This window comes from Gobio gobio, assembly GCF_949357685.1.
Source record: "Gobio gobio genome assembly, chromosome: 20".
Taxonomy (NCBI): Eukaryota; Metazoa; Chordata; class Actinopteri; order Cypriniformes; family Gobionidae; genus Gobio; species Gobio gobio.
The window spans coordinates 27,647,504-27,671,995 of NC_137113.1; the positions used below are offsets into that span (position 1 = coordinate 27,647,504).

At 39.1% G+C, this 24,492-nt stretch overlaps 1 protein-coding gene across 2 annotated transcripts in view; it reads right to left on the reverse strand.

Moving 5' to 3' along the window:
• Positions 1-24,492, reverse strand: part of rnls (renalase, FAD-dependent amine oxidase) — a 68,956-nt gene that overhangs the window by 43,653 nt on the left and 811 nt on the right. The window contains exons 2-4 of one of the 2 annotated variants that reach the window (XM_079801105.1): positions 24,052-24,157; positions 21,691-21,836; positions 11,764-11,922 (exon numbers count right to left, since the gene is read on the reverse strand). In XM_079801105.1, the coding sequence (XP_079657231.1) occupies positions 11,764-11,922; positions 21,691-21,836; positions 24,052-24,157 (411 nt within the window). Of the gene's footprint in view, positions 1-11,763; positions 11,926-21,690; positions 21,837-24,051; positions 24,158-24,492 lie in introns of both variants that reach the window. The other variant, XM_079801104.1, reaches the window with a different exon arrangement.

Here is a 24,492-nt window from a genome sequence, read left to right on the forward strand (position 1 = left end):
AAATGTATGCAAAAAAATATGTATATGTTTCTGCAACAAACGTGTGAGGCATGTTATGGTTGACATCCTTAAACAAGCCCTGTTCTCAGTTAGATTTTCACAAAATAAAAATTTAAATAAAAAAAAGGTAAATAAACAAATCACTTATTAAATTAACAAATAAATATGTATATTTAAAATGATTTAATTCATTAAAGGGATTAGTACACTTAAAAACGCTAATTGTTTACCCCCCCAAAAAAATGCAAATGTCATTCCAAACCTCAATGACTTTCTTACTTTTGTGGAACATTAAAGAAGATAATTTGACAAATGATGGAAAAGTTTTGGTGACAATTGACTTCCATTGTGTGGATGAAAAAAAAAAAAAAAACACTGAAAACTTTCTCAAAATATTTTCTTTTATGTTCCACAGAAGAAAGACAGTCATACAGGTTTGGAATGACGATGAGAATAAATGATGACCGAATGAGCATTTTTGGGTGAATCTATCACTTTAATGTTTAAAAGTGTAATAAAATGTAACAGTTAGTTTAATAATAAATTAAATTACTTTTTAGACAAAAAAATATAGAAATAGAAACATTTATTATATTTAAATGTAATTAAATAACAAATTAATAACTGTTAATTAGAATACAATTAATTTTTAAATTGTTGTATTGGGCTGTTGCTTTTCTTAATTTGCTTTTTAAAAAATGTTCTTAGCAACAACAACAACAATCTATTTTTTTAAAGGGGGGTCAATGCTATTTCATGCATTCTGACTTAGTTACACTGTTAAAGAGTTGGATTCTCATGCTAAACATAACATTTCAAAATACGACGTATGACGGAGTATTTCTGTGCCAGATGCACTCCTTCAGGATTCGAATACGTTTCGGAAAGTTTTTTTTTTTTTTTTAGTATGGCCCTGTATGACTTAATAAAAAGCGGAATTGCTTGTATGGGCACTTCTCCCGAATGAGCTCATGCACACATCAACCAGAGCAAGAGCACGAGCACGAGCACGAGCACGCCCATCAATGAGTTTGGGTTTGGTTATGGTAGCCGCTGTCATTTAGTTTTTACACCACAAAATCAACAATGTCACTAAAGAAGTGTGTTTTTTGTTGTGTATTTTGTGTTCAGCTTCCCAAATAACCCAGCGTTAAGGAAACAGTGGATGCAGTTTGTTTTTCCGGAGCAGCAACGGAGTTCAAGTGTGTTTGTTTGTTCCCGGTCATTAGTCGCAGGCAGTGAGTGAAACTGCATCAAATGTCTGTGTTTTGTTGGCAATATCCGCGAAAGTGCATATAAATGTAAACAACACGAACGTATAGTGAATTGAAAGTTATGCAGGGATAATGCCATGATGTATTTTGTGTGTGTGTGCTCGTGACTCTTTATCTCCGCCCACTGCACTGGGCTGTTTTCAGAAAGAATCGGTACAGCATATCTATCTTTTATAAATATGATAAAACTAAAGACTCTGAGACATGAAGGATGCAATACTACGCTATAGGTACTCAAGATTAACATGAGACTGGCAGAAACTGTGTGTGTTATAGGGATGCCACAATTCTCAATATAATATTGAACCGTTCTGTACGGCCTTCACGGTTCAATACGCGCCTGTGAATTGCGGTTTTGCATTTAATTAAGTATTTTTCTACAAATTCTATAATTTGCCTCCATCCCAATATCTTGAACAACTCGACATACATTCACATGACACGTTAGGGGTAGAGTTATACTCACGGAACACTAGAGTTATTCACAATCACCAAAGTTCATTATTTGCATGCGTTTTAAAGCCTTGCCGGTTTCATTCGCGTGCATATGCACTGTTTTAACATGCGCTTCTCCGAGCGTGCCCACTAAACGCCTGTCAAACACTTGATTACTGGACTAAGTAGTCGTCTTACTGCACTAATACTGTCAAATACACACAAGGTTAATATAAACACAGTCGGTTATGTCTAAAGTGAAATTAAAATCGTGTGTGTTTGTATATTAGATGAGCGCAGGTCTTTAATTGACAGCCGCGCAGCCTATAGTGAACACGCTGTCCTTAAAGGGACAGTTCACCTCTAAAATTATGTCATTATTTACTCACTCTAATATTGTTCCAAACCTGTATTCATTTCTCATTTTTGAGTGAACTATCCATTTAATGTTAATACAACAACAAAAGACAAAGAGAAAATCACTCACTGCTCTTGATTGAAAAACTTTAATACAGTAGCTTTAATAAGAATCAGTGTATATTTTATAGTGAAGTCTATGTAGTGTTTTATTTTTACATTTATTAATTCAATTTCATACTTAAATACTGCTGTACAGCTCTGAGCTACCAGTGTAAATCTTATATATTATATTATACAATACACTAGGAATGTGTACAAGGGTTTTTTTAAGTAAAGTTTTAAGTTTAAGTAAGGTTTTTCAATTCTTTTAAGTAAAATAAAGAAAGAGTATTGCAATTAAAATTTTTTCTTTTTTCTCCTTAACCTCTTGCTGTTCCTGTCGCTTAAGAATAGAATAGCAAAAAAACTGATGTGACAAGCCATCAGAACCGAACCGAAAACCGTGGTTAAAAAGCGAGGTATATATTTAACCGTGGACTAACTGTATTGATGCATCCCTAGTGTGTTATGTGACCTTTAATCAATTTGTTAAAAAAATATATATATATTTTTATTCCTTTTTAATACATTAATTCTTCATGTCATATTTAAGTGCATGGCACTCTTATTCTGAATTCTGAATAAAAGACATATTAATCTAAATTAACTACTTAACTAGCATTGTTTTCATTCAAAATTGACATGATCTGTCAAATCAGTTTGATGTGTCAAAAGGTGACTCACAGAACAAAGGTACCGCACCAAGTGTCAACAACAAACCGAGAGCTCCTTTGACAGGGTTAGGCGACCCAATTATAAAGAGAGTGAGAGAGTGAGAGTGAGATAGAGATAGAGATAGAGAGAGAGAGAGAGAGAGAGAGAGAGAGAGTGTGTGTGTGTGTGTGTGTGTGTGAGAGTGAGAGAGTGAGAGAGTGAGAGAGTGAGAGAGTGAGAGAGAGAGAGAGAGAGAGAGAGAGAGAGAGAGAGAGAGAGAGAGAGAGAGAGAGAGAGAGAGAGAGAGAGAGAGAGAGAGAGAGAGAGAGAGAGAGAGAGAGAGAGAGAGAGAGAGAGAGAGAGAGAGAGAGAGAGAGAGAGAGAGAGAGAGAGAGAGAGAGAGAGACGAGAAAAAAAAAAACCTATGCCTCCATTGTTTGGTCTCCCGAGTGCCTTTGAGAGAACTGTGGAGAAAGAAGGACTAAGTATCCATTTAGCGCACAACACCCAGGCAGTGCCGGGGAAATAAGCGTGCCTTTCTGTCAGGAGTCAGAACAAGGGATTACATCATGCCAGACTTGAAAGCAGCAGACCCAGACAGCCACTCGATGAGAGACAAAAAGAGAATCTCTAACCAAGAGGAGGATGATGTAACTTGACACATTTATTGTATTCCGAGCACGGGACGGAGCTCAAGGTAATTGCTAGCCTAACAAAAAGCTCAGATATTTATGTTTGGTGGAGGGGAACAAAAGAAGCACCGTTTTAAGTTTAATGACGCATCCTGTCATGCTTTTTATCATATCTGCTGATTAACAACCGCTCTTTAAATTCAACTCTAAAACAGGGAAATAATCAGCATGCTACCTATCTCGCACAGCCAGGCCCCAAATCAAATAATGCAGCCAGGGAGACTGATTACCACATGAGAGAGCGAGCCTGCCAAAAATAGAGCTTTAATTTCATTAGAAATGAAGAATCATGTTTCTCAACATCAGCAGAGTTTCAAGGCCGTCAGGGGTGTGTTACTGTGTCGGCCACATGGAGGTTAGCTGCAAAAATGCCCTATTTCAGCACAATGACGTAATCACTTATAGCACAAAGGCTTGCTAAGTTTGGGGCACCCTGACAGACCTGCACGCGGGTTGGACAGGAAGTAAAAGCACATAATAGGAAAGGGCGTGGGCACGCCATCACTCACTGAGAGTAACGGAACAGGCAATTGAGTCAACGGCTTCTATATGCAGACATCAATATTGCCTTTGTCATCCTTAAATATCAAGCTGCAGTTTGCATAAATGCATCTGTAAGTGGTCCATAAACTGCCGTTGAGTGAATCAGGAGTTATGATTCACAGCTTTAATCTCATATAAAGAGGTTAGAAGTGGTCATTCAGCACTTGGAAGGGGAATGTAAATTTTGCACTCCCTAGATTGGAGAAAGTGTGACTTTAAAACTAAACAGCTGTTTGGAATCACAAACCAAATCCTGAAGTATGAGCATGTGCATAAAATAAAATGTAAAAAGAAATACTTTCACACCAGGGAATGAGCACATGGAATACATTACTGTTCAAAAGTTTCCGGCATGTAAGATTTGATTTTGAAAGAAGTCTCTTAAATGCTCCATTTATTTGATCGGAAATATAGTAAAAACAGAAATTTTTTCCAATATAATTTACATTTTAAAATGTAATTTATTCCTGTGAATAAAGCAAAGCTAAATTTCCAGCAGTCTTCAATGGTACATGACTTCAAAAATCATTCTAATATACTTAAAGGTTCACCCCAAAAAATGTAAACTATCCCATCATTTACTCACCCTCAAGCCATCCTAGGTGTATATGACATTCTTCTTTCAGACAAATACGATTGGAGTTATATTAAAAATGCCCTGGCTAATCCAAGCATTATAAATGGCAGTGAATGGCAGCCCAAAATTTTAAGTGTGTCCATCCATTATAAAAGTAATCCATACATCTCCGGGAGTTAATAAAGGCCTTCTGAAGTGAAACAATGCGTTTGTGTAAGAAAATTACCTATATTTAAAACTTTAAGAAAAATATCTGGCTTCCGGCGGACCACCTTCCGTATTCAATTTACAAAGAAAGTGTAACGCCTCTTGCAGTTCAAAACAACGTCATCGTCATTCCAGTTACGTTTTTTTTTTCCCGCAAGTTGAAGCTAGGAAGCTAGATATGTTCCTTTATAACACGATATATAACCTTTATAACTTAAATATGGATGTTTTTCCTACAAAAACCCATCGATTCGCTTCAGAAGGCCTTTATTAACCCCCCGGAGCCGTGTGGATTACTTTTATAATGGATGGTTACACCTTTTTGGGCTGCCATTCACTGCCATTATAATGCTTGGATTAACCAGGACATTTTTTTAATATAACTCTGATTGTATTTATCTGAAAGAAGAATGTCATATACACCTAAGATGGCTTGAGGTTGAGTTAATCATGGGGTCATTTTCATCTTGGGTGAACATTTCATACTATCAATGTTGAAAACAGTTGTGCTGCGGAAACAGTGATACATTTTTTTCAGTATTTTTGATGAATAGAAAGAACAGCATTTATTTGAAATAGAATATAAATGTCTTTACTCTCAATTTTGATCAATTTGATGCATCCTTGCTAAATAGAAATATAAATTTCTTTAATGAATAACTGGAAGCTTGTATATAATAAAAACAATATCGTTTGGGAAGCATTTACTTAATGTTTTACACTGGTAAAAGAGCGTTTTTTGTATATGCACTGGGTCAACTTCCTCTTTAGGTTCTTCTCCGTCTTTAACCACAAAAGCAGAAATAGTTCTGCATAGGCTTAAGCAAGCTTGCCAAAGTGGAAGAGATTTCTGTTCAGATTCTAATTTTGAAATGTACTTATTCAGCCTCTTACTGTGTCGCTGGAGAACAGGCCCGACCACCTGTTATAGATTACATCCTCTGATGCGCAGGAAGAGCCAGACCCAGTGTTTTATGTTCAAAAATGCACTCTCCATAGTTTGGCATGTGTCCTAGGCTAAAAAAACGTCCCTGAAGTGACCGTGTAGTTACTATGGAGGAAATCAGAAGTCTGAGAGCACTCAAACATGTTATGTCACTACAATTCAGCGCTTGCAAAAGCTGCATTCCACTCTCTCATTTTAATTTCTGACAGCTGGTATAGCACGTCAGTGACAGCAGAAAGCTAGAATGAAAGAATTAAGGAAGAAAGTGCTGCAGAACACAATGAAAAACATCCAAACGTTAAGGAGGGGGATTTCTGGCCAAGAAGCAAGCAGAATCTGTCAGGAAGTCGGCTGCAACAGAACGCACTAGAGTTGGCAAAGCACCTCTGGCCCAAACGTATGTTCCATAACCCCAGTCAAACCGCTAACCCGAAATGTTCAGTAATATATTAGAGGAAACAAATCAGAGTCAAATCCAGAGAGGGTTTCGATCCACATCAGGCACGCCACAGCCCAGCAGCACGCATAGAGTTCATTCATCTTTTGCAAATGATACACGCTCATATTTCCTCCTCATTTCCCCAGCACATGGAAAGCCACTGGGAAAACTAAAGTCCATTGAATGAAAGGGCAGGGGCTGTAAGGACGTGACTGTCACTGCATTCGGGTTAAAAGAAATATGTCTGCTCTGGATTTCATTGGTTTCTATGGCTATTCTGCTAATATAACCACATACAAGCATGCAAGAGCGGATGTAACAGCATGTAAAGAACTTCAAGATGTAGGTCATCTTAAATTGTGCTCATTTTGCAGAATCAACTTCTGCAAATCCTATATCTAAAAAATGTTTCAGGTCTGCATTATACCGCAAAACATATAAACAAACTTTCCTGAAAGCCGAAAATACACAACATTCATGTGGAATATGAACCATGTGATTTTTTTAAACTTAATAATCAGACTTTGATATAAAACAATATGAAACTTACAATGATTACTTGCAATAAATATGTTTGCAAGTCTATGATAAAAAGTAAAAAACATAAATAAAACAGTATGTTTAAAATCATCATAAATGTCTCGGATCATCTGCAGATCCTTTTTGGATTTTGGCTTTTCTTGTTGTATTCTTTGAGATATTTGTGATGTCCACTAATCTGACAAAGAGGGTACAAATTTGAGTGAACAATGAAAGTATGAAAGTAAAATAAAAAACATATTCTCTTAACTTGCTTTTACAACACCATTTCAATGTACAAAAATGGCATTAAAACAATTTCAATCTTTTCCATTGATAATTATTTTCACACAAATTAGACCTAAAAATTGAGGTCAATAGACACTTCTGTGGAATCGAGCTGTGATGAAGCAGGAAGTGGGAGGCATTCATTTTTTTCGAGGCATTCAGCTCGAATCTGTGAAAATTATTTCCAGATTGCATCTCTGCAAGTGCCAGTGGCTCATACCTGCCTGCTGCCCCCAACTGTCCAGCAGCCGCCACTACAGAGAGAACCGCTAACACAGTGACATCATGGCACAGGACAATGAAGACAAAATGGACATATTTTATCGACGTGTTAGTACATAAATAGCAAGCTTTTTCCAAACCACTCTAGTTGTATATACACTACAGTTCAAAACTTTGGGATTATTTTATGTTTTTAAAAGGTATGTTTTTTAGCTTACGCTCACCAAGGCTCAAAGGATTAAAAATACAGTAAAATAATAATATTATTATAATGTATTTAAAAAAAATTCTGCTGTTTAATATATTTAAAAATGTACTTTATTCCTGTAATGAATTTTCAGCATCATACAATCCTTCAGAAATCATTGTAATATGTTGAGTTGGTGCTCAAGAAACATTTCTTATTATCAAAATTGTTGAAAACAGTTGTGCTACCCACTATTTTTGTAGAAACTGTGATGCATTTTATCCGGATTCTTAGATTAATAGAAAATGTAAAGAACAGCATCTATTTGAAATAGAGTTATTTTGTAACATTATAAATGTCTTACTGTCACTATGAATTAAAAAAGATTTAGTGTAGGCCTATATGATGTGGCATATGTTGTAGTTTAAACATAAGCACTGCAATTATGTGGACAATTTAAACAAATTGCCCTGGACAATCAGCTCAGTCATAATTCAGTCCCAAAGGCACCATAAATACATCTAAAATGATGAAGAAACCAAATATAAGAACTGCACCTCTGCTAGATGATTCATTTACTTTAAATTTATGAATACAAACCAAAGAATATAGATTCAGCTGGGTCACAAAACATTACAAAACCTGAATATGATAATATGTTCTAGGAAAACAAAGATGCAAGCTGAAGAGGGGAAAAAAGTACAAATGAGAAACATAGCCCACTAAAAATGAAAGATCAGAAGGGTTTAAGGAATTTCAAGAAATGGCTGTAATGTGTCTCCCAGGAGCAGTGTTTTTCTGAACACATGGGTTTTCTCACAGTAAAATCATTCCTGACACAAAACAGAATAACACTTAAAAGAGTCCAAAAAGCCATGTCTTGTTGAAGTGGCTTTAAAATAACTATGATTTGACAGAGAAGCAGTTAAATGAGAGCCTACATTGACTGGAGCCTGCCAGAGAATAAATCAACTTAAATCTCTGTGAAAAAAATCCTCACCTCCAAATCTGAATGGGTATTTTAGAAGAAAACTAGCCAATTATTTGTGCATTTTTTTATTTGCACGATCTTAAAGGGTTACTTCAGCGATTTAGCATTAAGCTTTGTATCAGTAGAAACCCGGTAGTATATTCAAATTATAGTACTTTCCCCCTTCATGTCCCCCTGAGACGAGTGAATTACGCATTTTATTTCGGGGGGAAAATCCTCAGATGACGCAAATATCGTCATTTGCCCAGCTCTTCGCTCTCGTGATGAATGAAATCTGACTGACCTGCTGCGTCTGTGTCGTGACTTTCGTTCGGCTCACTCACACTTTATTGAAAAGACACGTTCAGTTTTTAATTGTAGTGTCTGTTCTCTAAATGAACAAAATGATTTTATTATAAGAATATCAAAACGACGTTGGGGCAGTGCCGCGGTGGGCAAGTGATAACCAGTAGCCGTGGCTTTGGCCTCGTAGGGCAGCGAAGCAAGTGCATTCTGGGAGTTGTTGTCTTTCATCCACATGAGACAATTTTCTGTCTTTTCTCGATCTAGAAGGCACCAAATTCAAAAATTATTTCACATTTCTACTACATAAATGACCCAGTTTAAATACACATCCATCTTCCCAGCTCTGAAGTACCCCTTTAAGGGCTTCTTACAGTTTCGACCCTCTTCCAAACTGCATTTGGTTATGTGTGCAACTGCACTGTGACATTGATCACATGGCCTCCATCTCCATCCAGACCACTTCAGATTAATTTTTCAGCTGCTCCACTGCAGCCGTTTCATAGCATATCAACAGTGTAGAGACCCATCCGCCTCTGCCCTACTTCTGCTGCTCTGTGCGTGACACCACAACCATTTAAAGCGCTGTTTTTTTACTAGCGACTCCTCCACCATTTTCAGCTGTCTCATTCCATTTTTCATTCATCCCTTAATTTGCGATGCAGCTCTTTTTCTGAGCCCTGACTTTCTACTCGCACCCTGCATTATTCACAGTTTCTCAGAAGCTCCAACACCCAGAAGACCTAGACCTGACTCTTCCATTTCCATATTTCTACTTAAGGACTTATGTTTTACCATTTCAAACACGTCATACTGAGAATACCAATTTGGACATTGATGCAAGACCTGCAGTCATGGCGGCTGGAAAACAGTTTAAATGGAGATATGGGGTCTCTGAAGCCCACCAGCCCAGGGCAAGACTGAATGGATGTATCGGAGAGGTGGACCTGTGACTCTGAAAGCAGATCTGAGACTACTGAACATACAATCTGGCTATTGTTCATGTAAACTCTCTGACTACAGTGGAAAAATGTTTAAAGTGCCCCTATTATGCTATTTTAAAGGTTCCTAAAGGCCCCGATATACTCACAGCAAGGTTCTTTTCGCTCTTCGCTTAGGGATAAAAAGAAGCATACATGCCAACCCTCCCGATTTTTCCGGGAGACTCCCGAATTTCAAAGCCCCTCCCGAAAATCTCCCGGGCCGACCTTTCTCCCGAATTTCTCCCGATTTCCACCCGGACAACAATATTGCTACACCATCCGTCACTGGGCGCCGTTTCAGACCGAACAATAATAAAGGTTACACCTCGAAGTCAAGCGCGGCAAATTCAGAACGGAAAAAGAAGCAGACGAAGAAGGGGAAAAGGAAGAAAGAAGAGACATTGCGAATAAAAAGAGAAAATATGCCTGCAAATTCCTAACTGAATGGAAAAAAGAATTCACGTTCATCCAGGAAAGCTCGAAGGGGACGTTTGTTTGTTTGTGTGTGTGATTATATATGAGCTAATATAACCCTAATTATATCTCCCTAATTCTGAGGTCTCAAGGTTGGCAAGTATGAAAAGAAGTTCAAAATACATGAGCAGCAATATTCTGTTAGCGAACATCCAACACCACCCACAATGCTAAGAGTGACGTTTAGATGAATATAAATATATGCTGCACATTCCTCTCTGAATAACAAAATAAACACACAACAAAAATCAGAAAACAGCAAGCATTTTTGTAAAGAAAGCATAAGAAAAGCATCTAATCAAAGCAACGTGGATATGTTTGCACGAGCTCTGCAATTTGGCACTCCAGTAAGGTCTTGTCACGTTTATTTATACAGCATTTTATACCATAGATTGCTTATAAGCATGCAGCTTTACAGTATTAAACATGAAAAACAGTGTCAGTCTCATTTCATCAGTAGTACAACTTAATTTTCGACTATAAAGCGGCTCTCCAGTGTGTTCATGTTTTTACCCACGGATATATCAAATCAATTTCACATAAGTATGTCCTTAATTTTCCAAGTTTTGGAGGTCTCCTACAATATGTTTACATTAATCCAAGGTAAAAAAAGCAATTTCATTTTCTCATAATATACATTGCACATCCCCTCATTTCTCAAAAAGTCTGAAAATGGTTCTTTCAAAGAATTGGTCTCTCTAAACCCCTCCTTATCTGAAAGCCAACTCTGCTCTGACTGGTCAGATGGTGCACTTTGATTTTTAAAACTTTTACATTCACAAACAGGTATATTACACACTGCACAAAAGGTCATATTAAAAAAAGCATAATAGGGGCACTTTAAAAAACATTTTGAATGGGATAGTCCACCAAACATGTTTACATTGACTTCCACTGAATTTTTTGTCCATATAATGGAAGTCAATTTGAATCAAGATTCAAAATAGTTTGGTTACCAACATTCTTCAAAATATCTTCTTTTAAATTCCACAGAAGAAATCAAAGTCATAGAGGTTTGGTACAACAGAAGGGAAGTATATGATGACAGAATATTTTTTGGGGGGGTTGACCAACACTTTTAAGCATTCAGGATGTAAAGATACATGTAAACCACCATAGGAGATAACCTTTGACCCTAACATAGTTGCTTGTGTTTGTACAATATGTTTATGGGTTTTTTTATGACGAGACAAATTAAAATGGCTGACAAAAATAATTTTTTTTATCTTTTATTCAAGGAGATCAATGTAGTAAAACATATTTTTCCTTAGAATGTAATGTAAGAAAGTATTAATTTATTTATATTATTATTATTATTACTAATTTAGTTTCTATAGCCAAAAATACATTTGTCCACTGCATTTCACAATATGCATTAAAAGGGATATTTGTTTATTGGGAACTTCCATTCAGCTCTACTGTCACTATTTCTTAAAATAAACAAAATGATAAAAAGATGCAACTTCACAGGATATTTTGAACAGAAACAATAGCAGACAGCAAAACCATAAGTCATATTTCAATTTTAAGTGTGTGTGTGTGTGTATGTGTGTGTATGTGTGTGTATGTGGTGGTGTTGTAATGTACTCACAAGATCCCACGTCTCCTTGCAGCTGAAGTATTTGGGGTACTGGCATGGTTAAAACCACAACGTCAAACTGCTGTGATGCTCCACCTTTGAGACACACTTCCCAGCCAGTGTCTTTCCGGTGAATGTGAGTGACCTGTCGGTCGTAGAGCACCTCTGCTCCTGCTTGAGTGCGGAGGGGCACAGTTGGCAATGTTGCACAAAGCAAAAGAAGTAAAAAGAAAGATAGAGAAACAAGGAAGGAAAGAATTCCAAAAGAAAGTCACGCAGAAGATTATGTATCATAGAGAAGTCAAGATTTGGTTTATGGCGCATGCAAATAGTTCTACATGATCCCTCATCTTAGAAACAAATTCAACGGTGGAAAGAAACTAGGGGTGTAACGATACTCTCATATGATTTAATACAATTCACGACACTAAACTCAATAAACAATACAATATTTTCGCAATACTTTAAGCCAATATGGTAAATGGACTGCATTTATATAGCGCTTTTAACAGACCTACGGCCATCCAAAGCGCTTTACATTTTGCCTCACATTCACCCATTCACACACTCATTCACACACCGACGGTGGTGTCAGCCATGCAAGGCGCCATCCAGCTCGTCGGGTTAGGTGTCTTGCTCATGGACACCTCGACACTTGGTCAGGTGGAACCGGGGATCGAACCACCAACCTTCCGGTTTGTAGACAACCTACATGAACCACTGAGCCACTGCCGCCCCAATAGAAAGAAGTTTTTTTTTTATTATTATTACTTTTAAGACATAGGGTAAAAAAGACATAGGGTAAAATGCTAAATTTGGTATTACATCAGTAGTGGACTTGAATAGGCTTGGACTTGGTCCTGGCCCCCAATGCACAGGGCAATGGTGACAACAGAATGAAAATATTCATGATTTTGAAGCTGAAAATACAGAATTATGTTATACACATATGCTTGAACTCTGTAAATGGCTACAAATATTTTAAATAACGTAGGTCATTTTTTTCTGGTAAAATCAGACATTTGGTATTATCAGGACCCACATATCCTGACGTCGTCATACTCGATTCTAGTCAGAATATGAGTCTGATCTGCTCCGTTGGGCTGTGATTATGGGGCGTGTTTCAACCGAACCAGGAAAGACCTCAATTGGATAGACCTACAACCAATTAGAGCAACGGAGCGACGCATAACGTTTTTTTGTTAAATGTCAACAGAACTCAACTGCACTGTGTTGCCAAGTCCGCGGGTTGAAGCGACCCCAATGATGTGATATACAGACCCAGGAATGCGAATTTTGGCAGCCCTGACAACATAACACATATTTTACCCCCCAAATGCCATTTTTTTCTGGAGATGATTACGTTACTGTTTATCATCTGTCCATCATCGTCTAAAGCCTGCCCTGACAATTTCATTGGTCTGAACAGTTTCTGTTCGGGCATAATTACTCCTCTACGGATCAAGTCCAGGCCCAACTGCCCGAGCTCAAATGTTGTGGGGGGGCTAAGTTCGGCTGGCATCCAGGCTACACATATGGTCCTTAATTCCATTATTATTATTATTATTTTATAACATTATATATAGTAGTTTAATGTAGTACGCTTTCAATGCAGGAATTTGTTTGATCATTAAGGATATATAGTTACACCCCTAAAAAAAAAACAATTTCAGTTAACTTACATGGAATACATCTTATGTGAATTTACACACCGGGTTTAACAAAGGGGTTCCTGTATTGCCCAAAACAATTTTCCCTTAAAGGGACAAATAAAGTATAAAGTCAAGTAAAGGGGTTAAAGGGTTAGTTCATCCAAAAATGAAAATTCTGTCGTCTCATGTTGTTCCAAACCAGTAAGACGTTCGTTTTTGAGTGAAGATCTTTTTGATGAAATCTGAGAGCTTTCTGTCCCACCATAGACAGAAACACAACTGCAACATTGACACTTCAAAAAGTTCATAAAGTTCTCGCGCTTCAAGCAGGTTCGGTTGCGCTTCTGTTTATGTTCGTGATCAATGTTTATATGAGAATAAAAGCCTGTATTTAATCTGTTCATATTTAAAGCCATTGAGTCTCTTCAGAAAATGTGGACTAAACCGTTCAATTCATATGGATTAGTTTAACAATCTTTATGAACTTTTTGAAGTGTCAAAGTGTCAGTTGTGTAGCTGTCTATGGAGCAACAGAAAGCTATCAGATTTCATAAAAAAAGATCTTCATTCGTGTTCCGAAGATGAACAAAAGTCTTACGGGTTTGGAACGACCTGAGGGTTAGTAATTTATGACAGAATTGACATTTTTGGGTGAACTAACCCTTCAAGGTGATAGAAAATCAACGTCAGTATATGAAATCAACATCAGGGAAATGGTGATAAATAGTGTGCAAATACACTCAAATTCACTTTTCATGTAAATCCCTTACTGTTTTGCTGATCTTTGAATAACGGTGTTGCTTCTCAATGTTGCTACATTAAAGCAGTTCCATCTGACTGCTGCTTTTTGTTCACATGCAAAATATCAAAACATCCTGAACTGTTTCTAAAGACTCAGTCATATTATTGACTAAGAGCCGTGATCTTTGAGTTCATAAATCAGCTTGCACAGTCTGGCCAAATTCTTCTCCGCTCTCTCTAGGAAATCAGAATTTTTTTCTAGAAAGGTAACATTTAGATGGAACAACAGCTGGAAGACTCGGGTCTTGCTGACCCAAAAATAATTTTCTGGCAGCACATTTCTGTCATTAAACAGCTGATGAAAAACAGCTGCTTTATGAACAGCGATAAAATTGGTTATTAAATCTGTCTTGCTTCTCTGACTGTGTAAATACATAAAAAGTATTTCTGTGTGAAATTGCCCTGATGGAAAAAAAAACCTTTTATGCTACAGCGAATGTTGTTTTTGCTATTTTAATACATGTTTTAAATGATAAATATTTGCATTATAATAATTTTTGATGAAAAACAGTTTGCATGCTTAAATGTCTCTTATGCTTGCCATGGATTTATTTAATGCATTTATTTTATTAAATGCACAGTAAAAACAGTTATATTGTGAATTATTGTTACAATATAAAAACTAGTGATGCACCGATCATGATTTTACATGGCCGATTCCGATTTTTTTTTAAAGAAAACTGGCCAATTCCGATACCGATTTCCGATTTAAATTTTTTTTTATTTTTACACAATAAAAGAATGAAAGTATACATGAACAAGATGTTTATTTGGTATTTAACAGGGTAAATTGACTTTTGGCTAATGAAAACAAGTCCGCAATCTGAAATTAACGGGAAATTGAATTGGAAATTAAAAGGCTTTTTTTTAAAGGCAACAACTGCATATTCTTCAATCCAAACAAAGATGTTACTTAAATCAGCATTTGTTTTTAAATTCAGAGTAAAGAAAAAAAGTGTTTACCAGTTAAATTAAATAAAACCAAAGTATATAATTTTTCCAAAATGTTAAATAAAATAATGTTTAGTGCAACGAAAAAAACTAAGATGCTACAGCAGGTGCTTTTTAAATCAAATTAAGTCAATGTAATTTTAAGGTAAAATAAAAATGATCATCCTATAGGCTACAGAACTGATAGTATTTCTTTTCAAAAGTGCATGCATGTTCTTCTTTAGGCTACAAAAAGAAGTATTTCGGCTTTGTCACAAGTTAGTCTGTTTCGTTCTCATCCGATCCAACACGTGAGAAGCTGAACAAACGCTCACTATCTGCGCTTGTGCAGGGCGGAGAGAGGTAAGCTTGTGCAACTTCAGCTCGCGCAGGAAAGCGGCTCTTCATTCCCTTCAGCGAATCTCGTCTCTTCCCTCAGTTCTCCAGTTTCCGTTTGTAACACACAAGTGACATGTTCGCGAATGATTGCAATATAAGTGTATGTGCACTTCCGGAAAAATCGGCAGAGAAATACAAAGAAAACCGATCGCGCGCTAGAAGCAAAAACCGTCCGGTTACGATTTTTGGCCAGTCAACCGGTGCATCCCTAAAAATAACTGTTCCCTTTACATCGACGTCACTGATGTATTGGGATCACTTCAGGTCCCATCATCTCCGAGTGTATACAGAACGAGCCAATGCAAGATTTCCATCTCTCGCTCCGCTCCACAGCGCGGGTAAAAATACGGAAGCGGATGCAGCGCACTTTGTCTTTCACTTTGGAGCCGACCAACTATTGTTTGTTCCAGATTCTGAAGAGTGTAATACTACAAGTACAGAAGCTTCTCTTAGAAGTGGTGTTGGTGTCACGTCATGTCCAGCAGTGGTCGCGAGCTCACAAGCTCAACAACTGCTGTTTTCACAGCACTGAGTGCAGAGGGGTGTCTTCAAATAAATTTCTGTTTTTACAGCTGTGTGGTTTGGTGAGTCCGTTCCGTTTTGTGAGTGTGCACAGCAGGACTGCACTATCTGCCTGCGTGTGTACCGCGGCCATCCCTGAGGGCTTCAGCACTAGTTAAGAGAGCTTATTTCCCTAAAAGAGTGACACAGGTGTGACACTGCGTCTTTTTCAAGATGTCATTCCACCCGTGCGTTTCTGGATACGGTCGTTCCCTGTCGCCAGCTGACGGTCACAATCGATGTCTCACATGTTTGGACGTTTAACACACTCTGAGGCAGCTTTTGTGGATATTTCATGTTCTCACTGAGGGAGCATGACTGTTTCGGTGTTAAGGTCGAGACTCACTTACCTCTGAGAGGGTGGAGTTCTCTTACCTATGCCAAGCAGAAAAGGGCTACTTTGCCGAATCGCCAGGGTTACCTGAGGATTACGTCAGGGCTTCCCCACCGAGTCAGTCTCCGTGGGCCCCTCACCCCTCTGTAACACCGCAACTGGTGGAGCTTCCAAAAGAACGTCCTGTTCCTCCTCAAAGTGGACGTCCAGCCGTTTCTTTCAGGGCTCCGGCTGATGAGAAGACGCTGTATCAGAGGGGAGCTTCCAGATGTTAAAGCAGAAACGCATCTTCGGGTGCATCTGTCCCCAAGATTGGTTTGCAGCGATCGACCTGAAGGACGCATACTTTCATGTCTCGATTCTCCCTTGACACAGGTGACTTTGCATTTGAGGGACGGGCATATCAGTACAAAGTCCTACCCTTCGGGCTGTCCCTGTCACCCTGTGTCACCTAGCATTTGTGAGAACACAGGGACCTCAGTCACCTCAGCCAGTTGGGTCTTCGGGTCAACTGGGAAAAGAGCATACTCTCCCCCGTGCAGAGGACCTCTTTTCTTTGTATGGATCGGGCTACCTAACAGCGTGCCTCACAACCTAACAGCGTGCCTCACAGATGAGTGTGTTCAGTTGGTGTAGAACTGCTTGAATTTCATCCAAATGCAGAACAGCGGCCCCACTGAAACTTTTTCAGAGGCTCCTGGGGCATATGGCATCTGCAGCCGCAGTAACACAGCTCAGATTGCTTCATATGAAGCCGCTTCAGCACTGGCTTCACGACAGAGTCCCGAGATGGGAGTTGCAGAGTGGCTCGCTCCGTGTGACGATCACATTGAGGAGTCCCGTACAATGGGTATGCAGTCTCAGGTCTGTGGACGGGGCCCCAAATGCATTGGCACATCAACTGCCTCAAGCTGTTAGCAGTACGTCTTGCGCTGGGCCGCCTCAAATTGCCATTGCGAGGCAAGCATGTACTGGTCCAGCAGTACGGACTGCACGGGGCAAGCACGTACGCACAGCACTGTGGCCGCTGCATACATGAACCATCAAGGTGGTCTACGCTCCGTTCACAACTCGCCTGCCATCTCGCTTTACGCCACTCACAGCCAACGAGCTCTCATGACAGTAAGTGCTCCCGGGAGAGTGGAGACTCCACCCCCAGGTGGTCCAGCTGATTTGGAGGTGCTTCTGGACTGCACAGGTAGACCTGTTTGCCCTGGACACGTCGCATTGCCAGCTGTTTTATTCCCTGACTGAGGGGACCCTTGGCACAGATGCACTGGCACACAGCTGGCCCCGGGACCTACGCAAATGTTTCCCCTAGTGAGCCTTCTTGCAGACACTGTGCAAAGTCAGGGAGGACGAGGAGCAGGTCTTGTTAGTTGTGCCCTATTGGCCCAACCGGACCTGATTCTCGGAACTAGTTCTCCTCGCGACAGCACCTCCCTGGCCCGTTCCTCTGAGACGGGGAACCCTCTGGCACCACATCCAGACCTCTCCATCTCTGGTCCCTGGATGAAACACAGAAGTTCTATGTGACCTACCCCAATCTGTGGTAGACACAATCACTTCCGCTAGAGCCCCCTCCACAAGGGGGGCTTTCAAGTGGAACCTGTTCGTTGAATGGTGTTCTTCTAGCCGAGAGGACCCCCGAAGATGTTTGATCAGTACTGTGCTTTCCTTCCTGCAAGATGGGTTGGAGCGAAGGCTGTTTCCCTCCGCCGCTATTGCCGCACATCAAGATGCAGTTGATGGTAAATCTTTGGTAAAGCATGATCTGGTCGTCAGGTTTTTAAAGGGGTCATGAACTGAGAAATCAACTTTCCCTTGAGCTTTTGATATATAAAAGGTCATCGTAATAAAATAATATCCTTTAAGTTTCAGAGCTGAAAACATCCTTCTTAGTAAGAAGACGAACGCCTTATTCTGTAGCCCCGCACACTGATTCACACATGACATGTAATAGATAAATAACATAGGCCATTTGAGGAGCTAAACCGGATCGAACTTCCAAGCAATAAACATGTCGTTGACGATTACAAAATAGTGTGCAGTGCCTGTTTGTGGAAGAACACAGTCCTTCGGATTCCAATATTACGAATGCGTTAGAACTTTATCTTTAATGAAGATCCAGCTCACGTGGGTAAGACATTGAGCGTTTGTTCGCTTCATTTCACCGCGGATTTGTTTGTAAACAAGAGACTGGATTTGCAGACAGAATGAGATTACAAACGATGCTGTGCCTTCTATATTGGATCCGACAGGAATGGTGGAACACACCATCAAAAAGGTTTTTTTATATGTGACAGTATTGCATTGTTACAGATTGTTTGATATCTACTGATTATGTGCACGTGTCTAACTAAACATAATTAACGATAACTTGCCACGCTGTCACAGTTTGGAGTATCCTTTGTATTTGAGGTCTTGTTGGTTCATTGTCCTGCGATTCATGATCAGACTTGAACATGTATGGGCCAGGGCTCACGAAGCCTGACGTCCTGGGTCTAATGTGTTTTCCAGTCGGGCTACCAAAATGTATCACCGGCCTGCCCGATGGGCTATCTTAAATAATGAAATAACATTCCTTTCTTGATGTGCGTTGTTCACTCTCTTGACTTGTTATTTGAAGTTTTGAACATGCTGATTTGTCTGCAGTGAAGTTTTGCTGATGCACGTACTTGACTTGTGTGTGTGTGTTTTAGTGATGTACGATTTGCGGTTATATCCACAGATCGAGCGGGCCAAGTAATAAAAAAATTGTGGGTGAATGAGAGATAAATCATTGTGTTTGTTTGATAAAGACATTTTGCGAGCCCTGTGGGCGAATCATTCCGGTTGCCGTTTTTCCACACGTTTTCAAAACAATGCCTCACGTGTACTGACAGGGGAGTCGAAACTCATTATAATTTGCAAAACTGTTATCCAATCATAGCAGTGGGCGTTTACTTCAAAGTCTTCAATGCGGCATGCCCATAAAAACCGAGTGTTCCAGGAGCTAGGCTCAAAACCAGGGTAGAAAGTAGCCTATTACTTATTCATTATGATGTTTTTGAGTGTAAAAACCACACGAATGTCACAAGTTGACCTCAGACAACAGTATAATTTTTTTTTAAAGCCAGTTCATGACCCCTTTAAGGGGAGCGAGGAGATTAATTCCGCCTCCCTCACACTCTATACCCTCTTGGGACTTGGGGCTTATGGCACTGCAGAGAGCACCCTTTAAGCCTTTTCATTCAGCAGCGTTTCTGTCTTGAAAATTCTGTCTTGGAAAACAGTACTCCTGACTGCATTGGCCTCCATCAAGAGTGTACGGGACTTCCAAGCATTTCTGGTCGACAAATCGTGCCTACAATTCGGCCCAGCTAACTCTCACGTGATCCTGAGACCCCAGGGACCAGGTGGTGAACCTGCAAGCACTGCCCTCCGAGGAGGCAGACCCAGCCCTAGCTTTTCTCTGTCCTGTCCGCACTCTGCGGCTTTACGTGGACAGAACGCAAAGCTTCAGGACCTCAGACCAGCTCTTTGTTTGTTATGGAGGCCAGCAGAAAGGAAAGGCTATCTCCAAGCAGAGGATGTTCCACTGGATAGTGGAAGCCATTGCCTTGGCTTACAAAACCCAAGGCGTGCTTTGCCCCCTCAGGTTGAGAGCCCACTCCACAAGTAGTGTTGCTTCTTCCTGGGTATCCAGATATTTGTAGAGCTGCGGGCTGGGCGACACCCAACATATTCGCTAAATTCTATAGCCTTTGTGTAGAGCCGGTTTCTTCCTGTTTGCTCGCTTCAACCAGCCAGTAACACCGAAGTTCCCCTTCTAGTGTCGGCTTGCTGCACCATCTGCTTCCGTATTTATACCCGCGCTACGGGGCGGAGAGTGAGATGCAAATCTTGCACGGCAATGTGCATTGGCTCGTTCTGGGTTACACACGTAACCGAGACGTTTTCTATTTTTCATAAAATTTTAAATATTTTTTATTCCAGTGATGGTAAAGCTGAATTTTTGGCAATCATTACTCCAGTCTTCAGTGTCACATGATCCTTCATAAACCATTCTACTATGCTTATTTGGTGCTTAAGAATAATATCTTAGTAATAGTGTTAAAGGGTTAGTTCACCCAAAAATGAAAATTCTGTCATTAATTACTCACCCTCACGTCGTTCGAGACCCGTAAGACCTCCGTTCATATTCGGAACACAAATGAAGATATTTTTGTTGAAAGCTGATGGCTGAGAAAGGCTTCAGATAGGCCTCCATTGGCATTCAGTACACTTATACTCCCAAGACGGATAAAAGGCACTCAAAACATCGTTACAAAGTCCATCTCACCACAGTGACTCTACAATAATCTTGCGATGCGACGACAATAGTTTTCGTGCGCAAAAAAAATCAAAATAACACCTTTTTCCAACTTGTTACTGCCTTCCGTGTGTGCCTCCACGACGCATGCGCGAGAATATGACGCAGATCCGGCGTTCGGAAAGATGACCCAGAAGTGATTTGTTTACAATCAGAGGAAGACGCGCGTATCTCAGCTGTTGGATTCTACATTGATCGTGCTTTAGGTCTCGGCGTAGTGCTCAAAATGGGGTTAGAGTGTGCATTTCATGGATTCCCGAACCCCGGCGCTACGTCATATTCTCGCGCATGCGTCGTGGAGGCACACACGGAAGGCAATAACAAGCTGGATAAAGGTGTTATTTTGATTTTTTTTTGCGCACAAAAAATATAGTCGTCGCATCGTAAGATTATTGTAGAGTCACTGTGGTGAGATGGACTTTGTAACGACATTTTAAGTGCCTTTTATCGGTCTTGGGAGTATAAGTGTACTGAATGCCAATGGAGGCCTATCTGAAGCCTTTCTCAGCCATCAGCTTTCAACAAAAATATCTTCATTTGTGTTCCGAATATGAACGGAGGTCTTATGGGTCTCGAACGACATAAGGGTGAGTAATTAATGACAGAATTTTCATTTTTGGGTGAACTAACCCTTTAAATTTTTTTTATAAAAATAGTTAATAGATTTTTTGATGAATAAAGTTCAAAGGAGCATTTATTTAAAATAGAAATATGCTGTAACATTATAAATGTCTTTACTGTCACGTTTGATCTTGCTGAATAAAAGTATTGATTTCTTTAAAAACAAATCTTACTGACCCCAAACATTTGAACGGTAGTGTATCAATATGACTTGCAGCAAAACCAGAAGAAGAAATCAGAAATGAAATGCAAGGAAATGAAGTTGAACCTGAATTCAAATGACCTACCTGACTCTTTGAGGTAGTGTTTGACGATGGACGATACCCCATGGGGCGTCACATAATTCACAATTCCTTCTTCCTTAGACATCATGCCTTCAACAGGAGCAACGATGGGTTTTAAAATGTCTTGTGCTAAGAGTTCTTCATAAAAACTAAAAATACAAGAAAATGCACTAGTCACTACAAGCGGTTAACATAAAGCGGGGGAAAAAATTATACCCACACCACACAGATCAGGGGACATATTCACAAAATATCTTAAGGCTAAAAGTAGCTCCTAACTTGCCAATTTAGGAGGAACTCTTAAAAATAATGGGCGTGATAGTCCTAATTTTAGGACTCTAAAATGTTTACTCTAAGAGTATTTCACAAAGCATTTTAGCACTAAAACTAGCTCCTAAATCTGTGAAACGTCAGGAGTAGTCAAGAGGACTCCTAAGGCACTAAGACCAAATCACAAACAATCCTAATGGATGTTGCCACAATCCGCCACATCAATCTGCCCAAAGACACTGTTGAGGAGGTAGGCGATAGAGCCTTGGGTGCTGAACCTTTTCTTCATAACTGCAATACAAATTTTGATTTATAGTTTATAATCTACGATAAAACTCCAAAAATAAACCTTTAATAAATAAATAATGTCTGATTACCTGCCCTTACAGAAAAAACACATGAATTTCACATGTGATCACATGTGTTTTTGCACATGTGAAGTTCATGTGTTTTTTCTGTAAGGGTGTGGCAGATGTTTTCACACAAAGTTCACACTTACAAATGATTGAATAGAGCAAAAAAATATAAACGAGTTTGGAATTTAGCCCAAACTCAGAGTTCTGCCCTGCCATATCGCTGACTGAGAGTGAGGAGTTGGGGTGGCGGAGGGATGCAGAAAACCATTGTGGTAACTAGGTGAGTAGGCTCTCGGTTGTGTACATATGCAAAAAATAAAAATAAAAAATAAATAAAAAAGTTATACTGCCAGATCAGGGCCCGTATTCATAAAGATTCTAAGAGTCCTCTCAGAAAACTCCTAATTTAGCTTAAAAACTTTTATGTAAGAGTCTTAGCTTAAGAGCTATTCAGGGCCGATCTGAGAGCAACTCTGAGCAAGGAAAATACAAAAACTTTTATCTTAGTGAAGAGGCGGGGCTGACCCCGTTGCTACGTATGACACAGTCTTTTGAAGACTGTGATTGGTTGGTTGTCCAAAAAGGGGGAAAATTAGTGCTTTTAAGTATAGGGTCTATTCTAAGACTTCACTTTGAATTTACAAGCGCAAATTGTCCTATTTTACCGTTCTCTCTCTCTCTCTCACACACACACACACACACACACACACACACACACACACACACACACACACACACACACACACACACACACACACACACACACACACACACACACACACACACACACACACACACACTATATATATGTACACTGAAAAATTTAATTAAGCATAATTAATTTGTGCTCGTTTAAATAATTTAAATTTAGTTTGATTTTAATTTTAAAAAATGAATTGGTTTTATGGGAATTGCATGTGTTTTTGTTTAAATTGAGATCAAATAAATTGATTGCGACCACTTACGATAAAATGTTTTAGTAAATTCAACAAATCTTTTTTTTCAGTGTATATAAATCCTTTTATTATTTACCATGCTGTTAATTTCCTATAAGGTATTTGATTGGCTTAGAACTGTAAATATTGTTCCACTCTTTCCAATTACACTGATTGCTGGCATGTCTATTTAATTGGTGGTTTGAAAGTTGGATTTAATGCAACAAACATGATCCCTGCACGATCTAATCTATAGTGTCTTGTTAAGTCACTGTCATCCATTGTCTGCAACACATTTCTTCTCCCTCTTCGTCTTTCTGCCATTTTCTCCGCTGCTAAAGAAACTCTTAAGCCTCTTAAAAGTCCTCATCCGTGCTCCAAACAAATTTGATCTTAAGACCTCTTTTAAGGGTTAAGATCCTTTCTGAATTACTTTTTTCTTTACTAGGATTTTTTAGTTGATTTTAAGAGTAAACGCCCACATTTCTAAGAATTTTCTTAATTTAGGAGCTACTCTTTATGAATACGGGCCCAGGAGATCGGCTGAATGGATTCGAAAACATTAAAACTCAACTGTTTAACTCTAGGTGAGTTGGAAAATTAGCCTATTTTCAAAAAAAGTGGAGTGTTCCTTTAAGACTTCTCTCTATTCCTTAGTAAAAGTTGATCTCAGCAGCTTTGTGAATAGGTTTTAAGAGAAAACATTTAACTAACAACTTTTACTGCCATTTAGGAGAACTCTTAGTGGTAAGATAAAATTTTTGTGAATACGGCCCAAGATATAGAACTGAGAAGTAGCCCACCTGCTGTGAATACGAGCGTAGTATGGTGTGGCACTGATGTATTGAGCACCAAGATCAACCGTGCATGAAGGATTGTTTGGACTTCTGCTTGTGGACATCCTCCCCCCTATAAAATTAAATATCATCAGGTCCAATGTGAAACATAAAATGCTGTATTAATCTTTAGGGCAAAAAAAAAAAAAGACATTTGAATGCAAACAATGATGATTCAGCATTAATGTAAAGAAATAAGACAAAGTGCTTATATAAAATGCTTATTTAAAAATGGGATATAATAATTTTTTAATCACTTAATATGTTGGGATATCATATAAACCCTATACATTTCTAAGGACTCTAGATTATCAACAAGATCAAACCTGCTGAAAAGCCTGTTGTACAAAATCTTCAACAAGCCTAATACTACGAACATGGAAAAATATGAGATGGGAGGAAAAATAT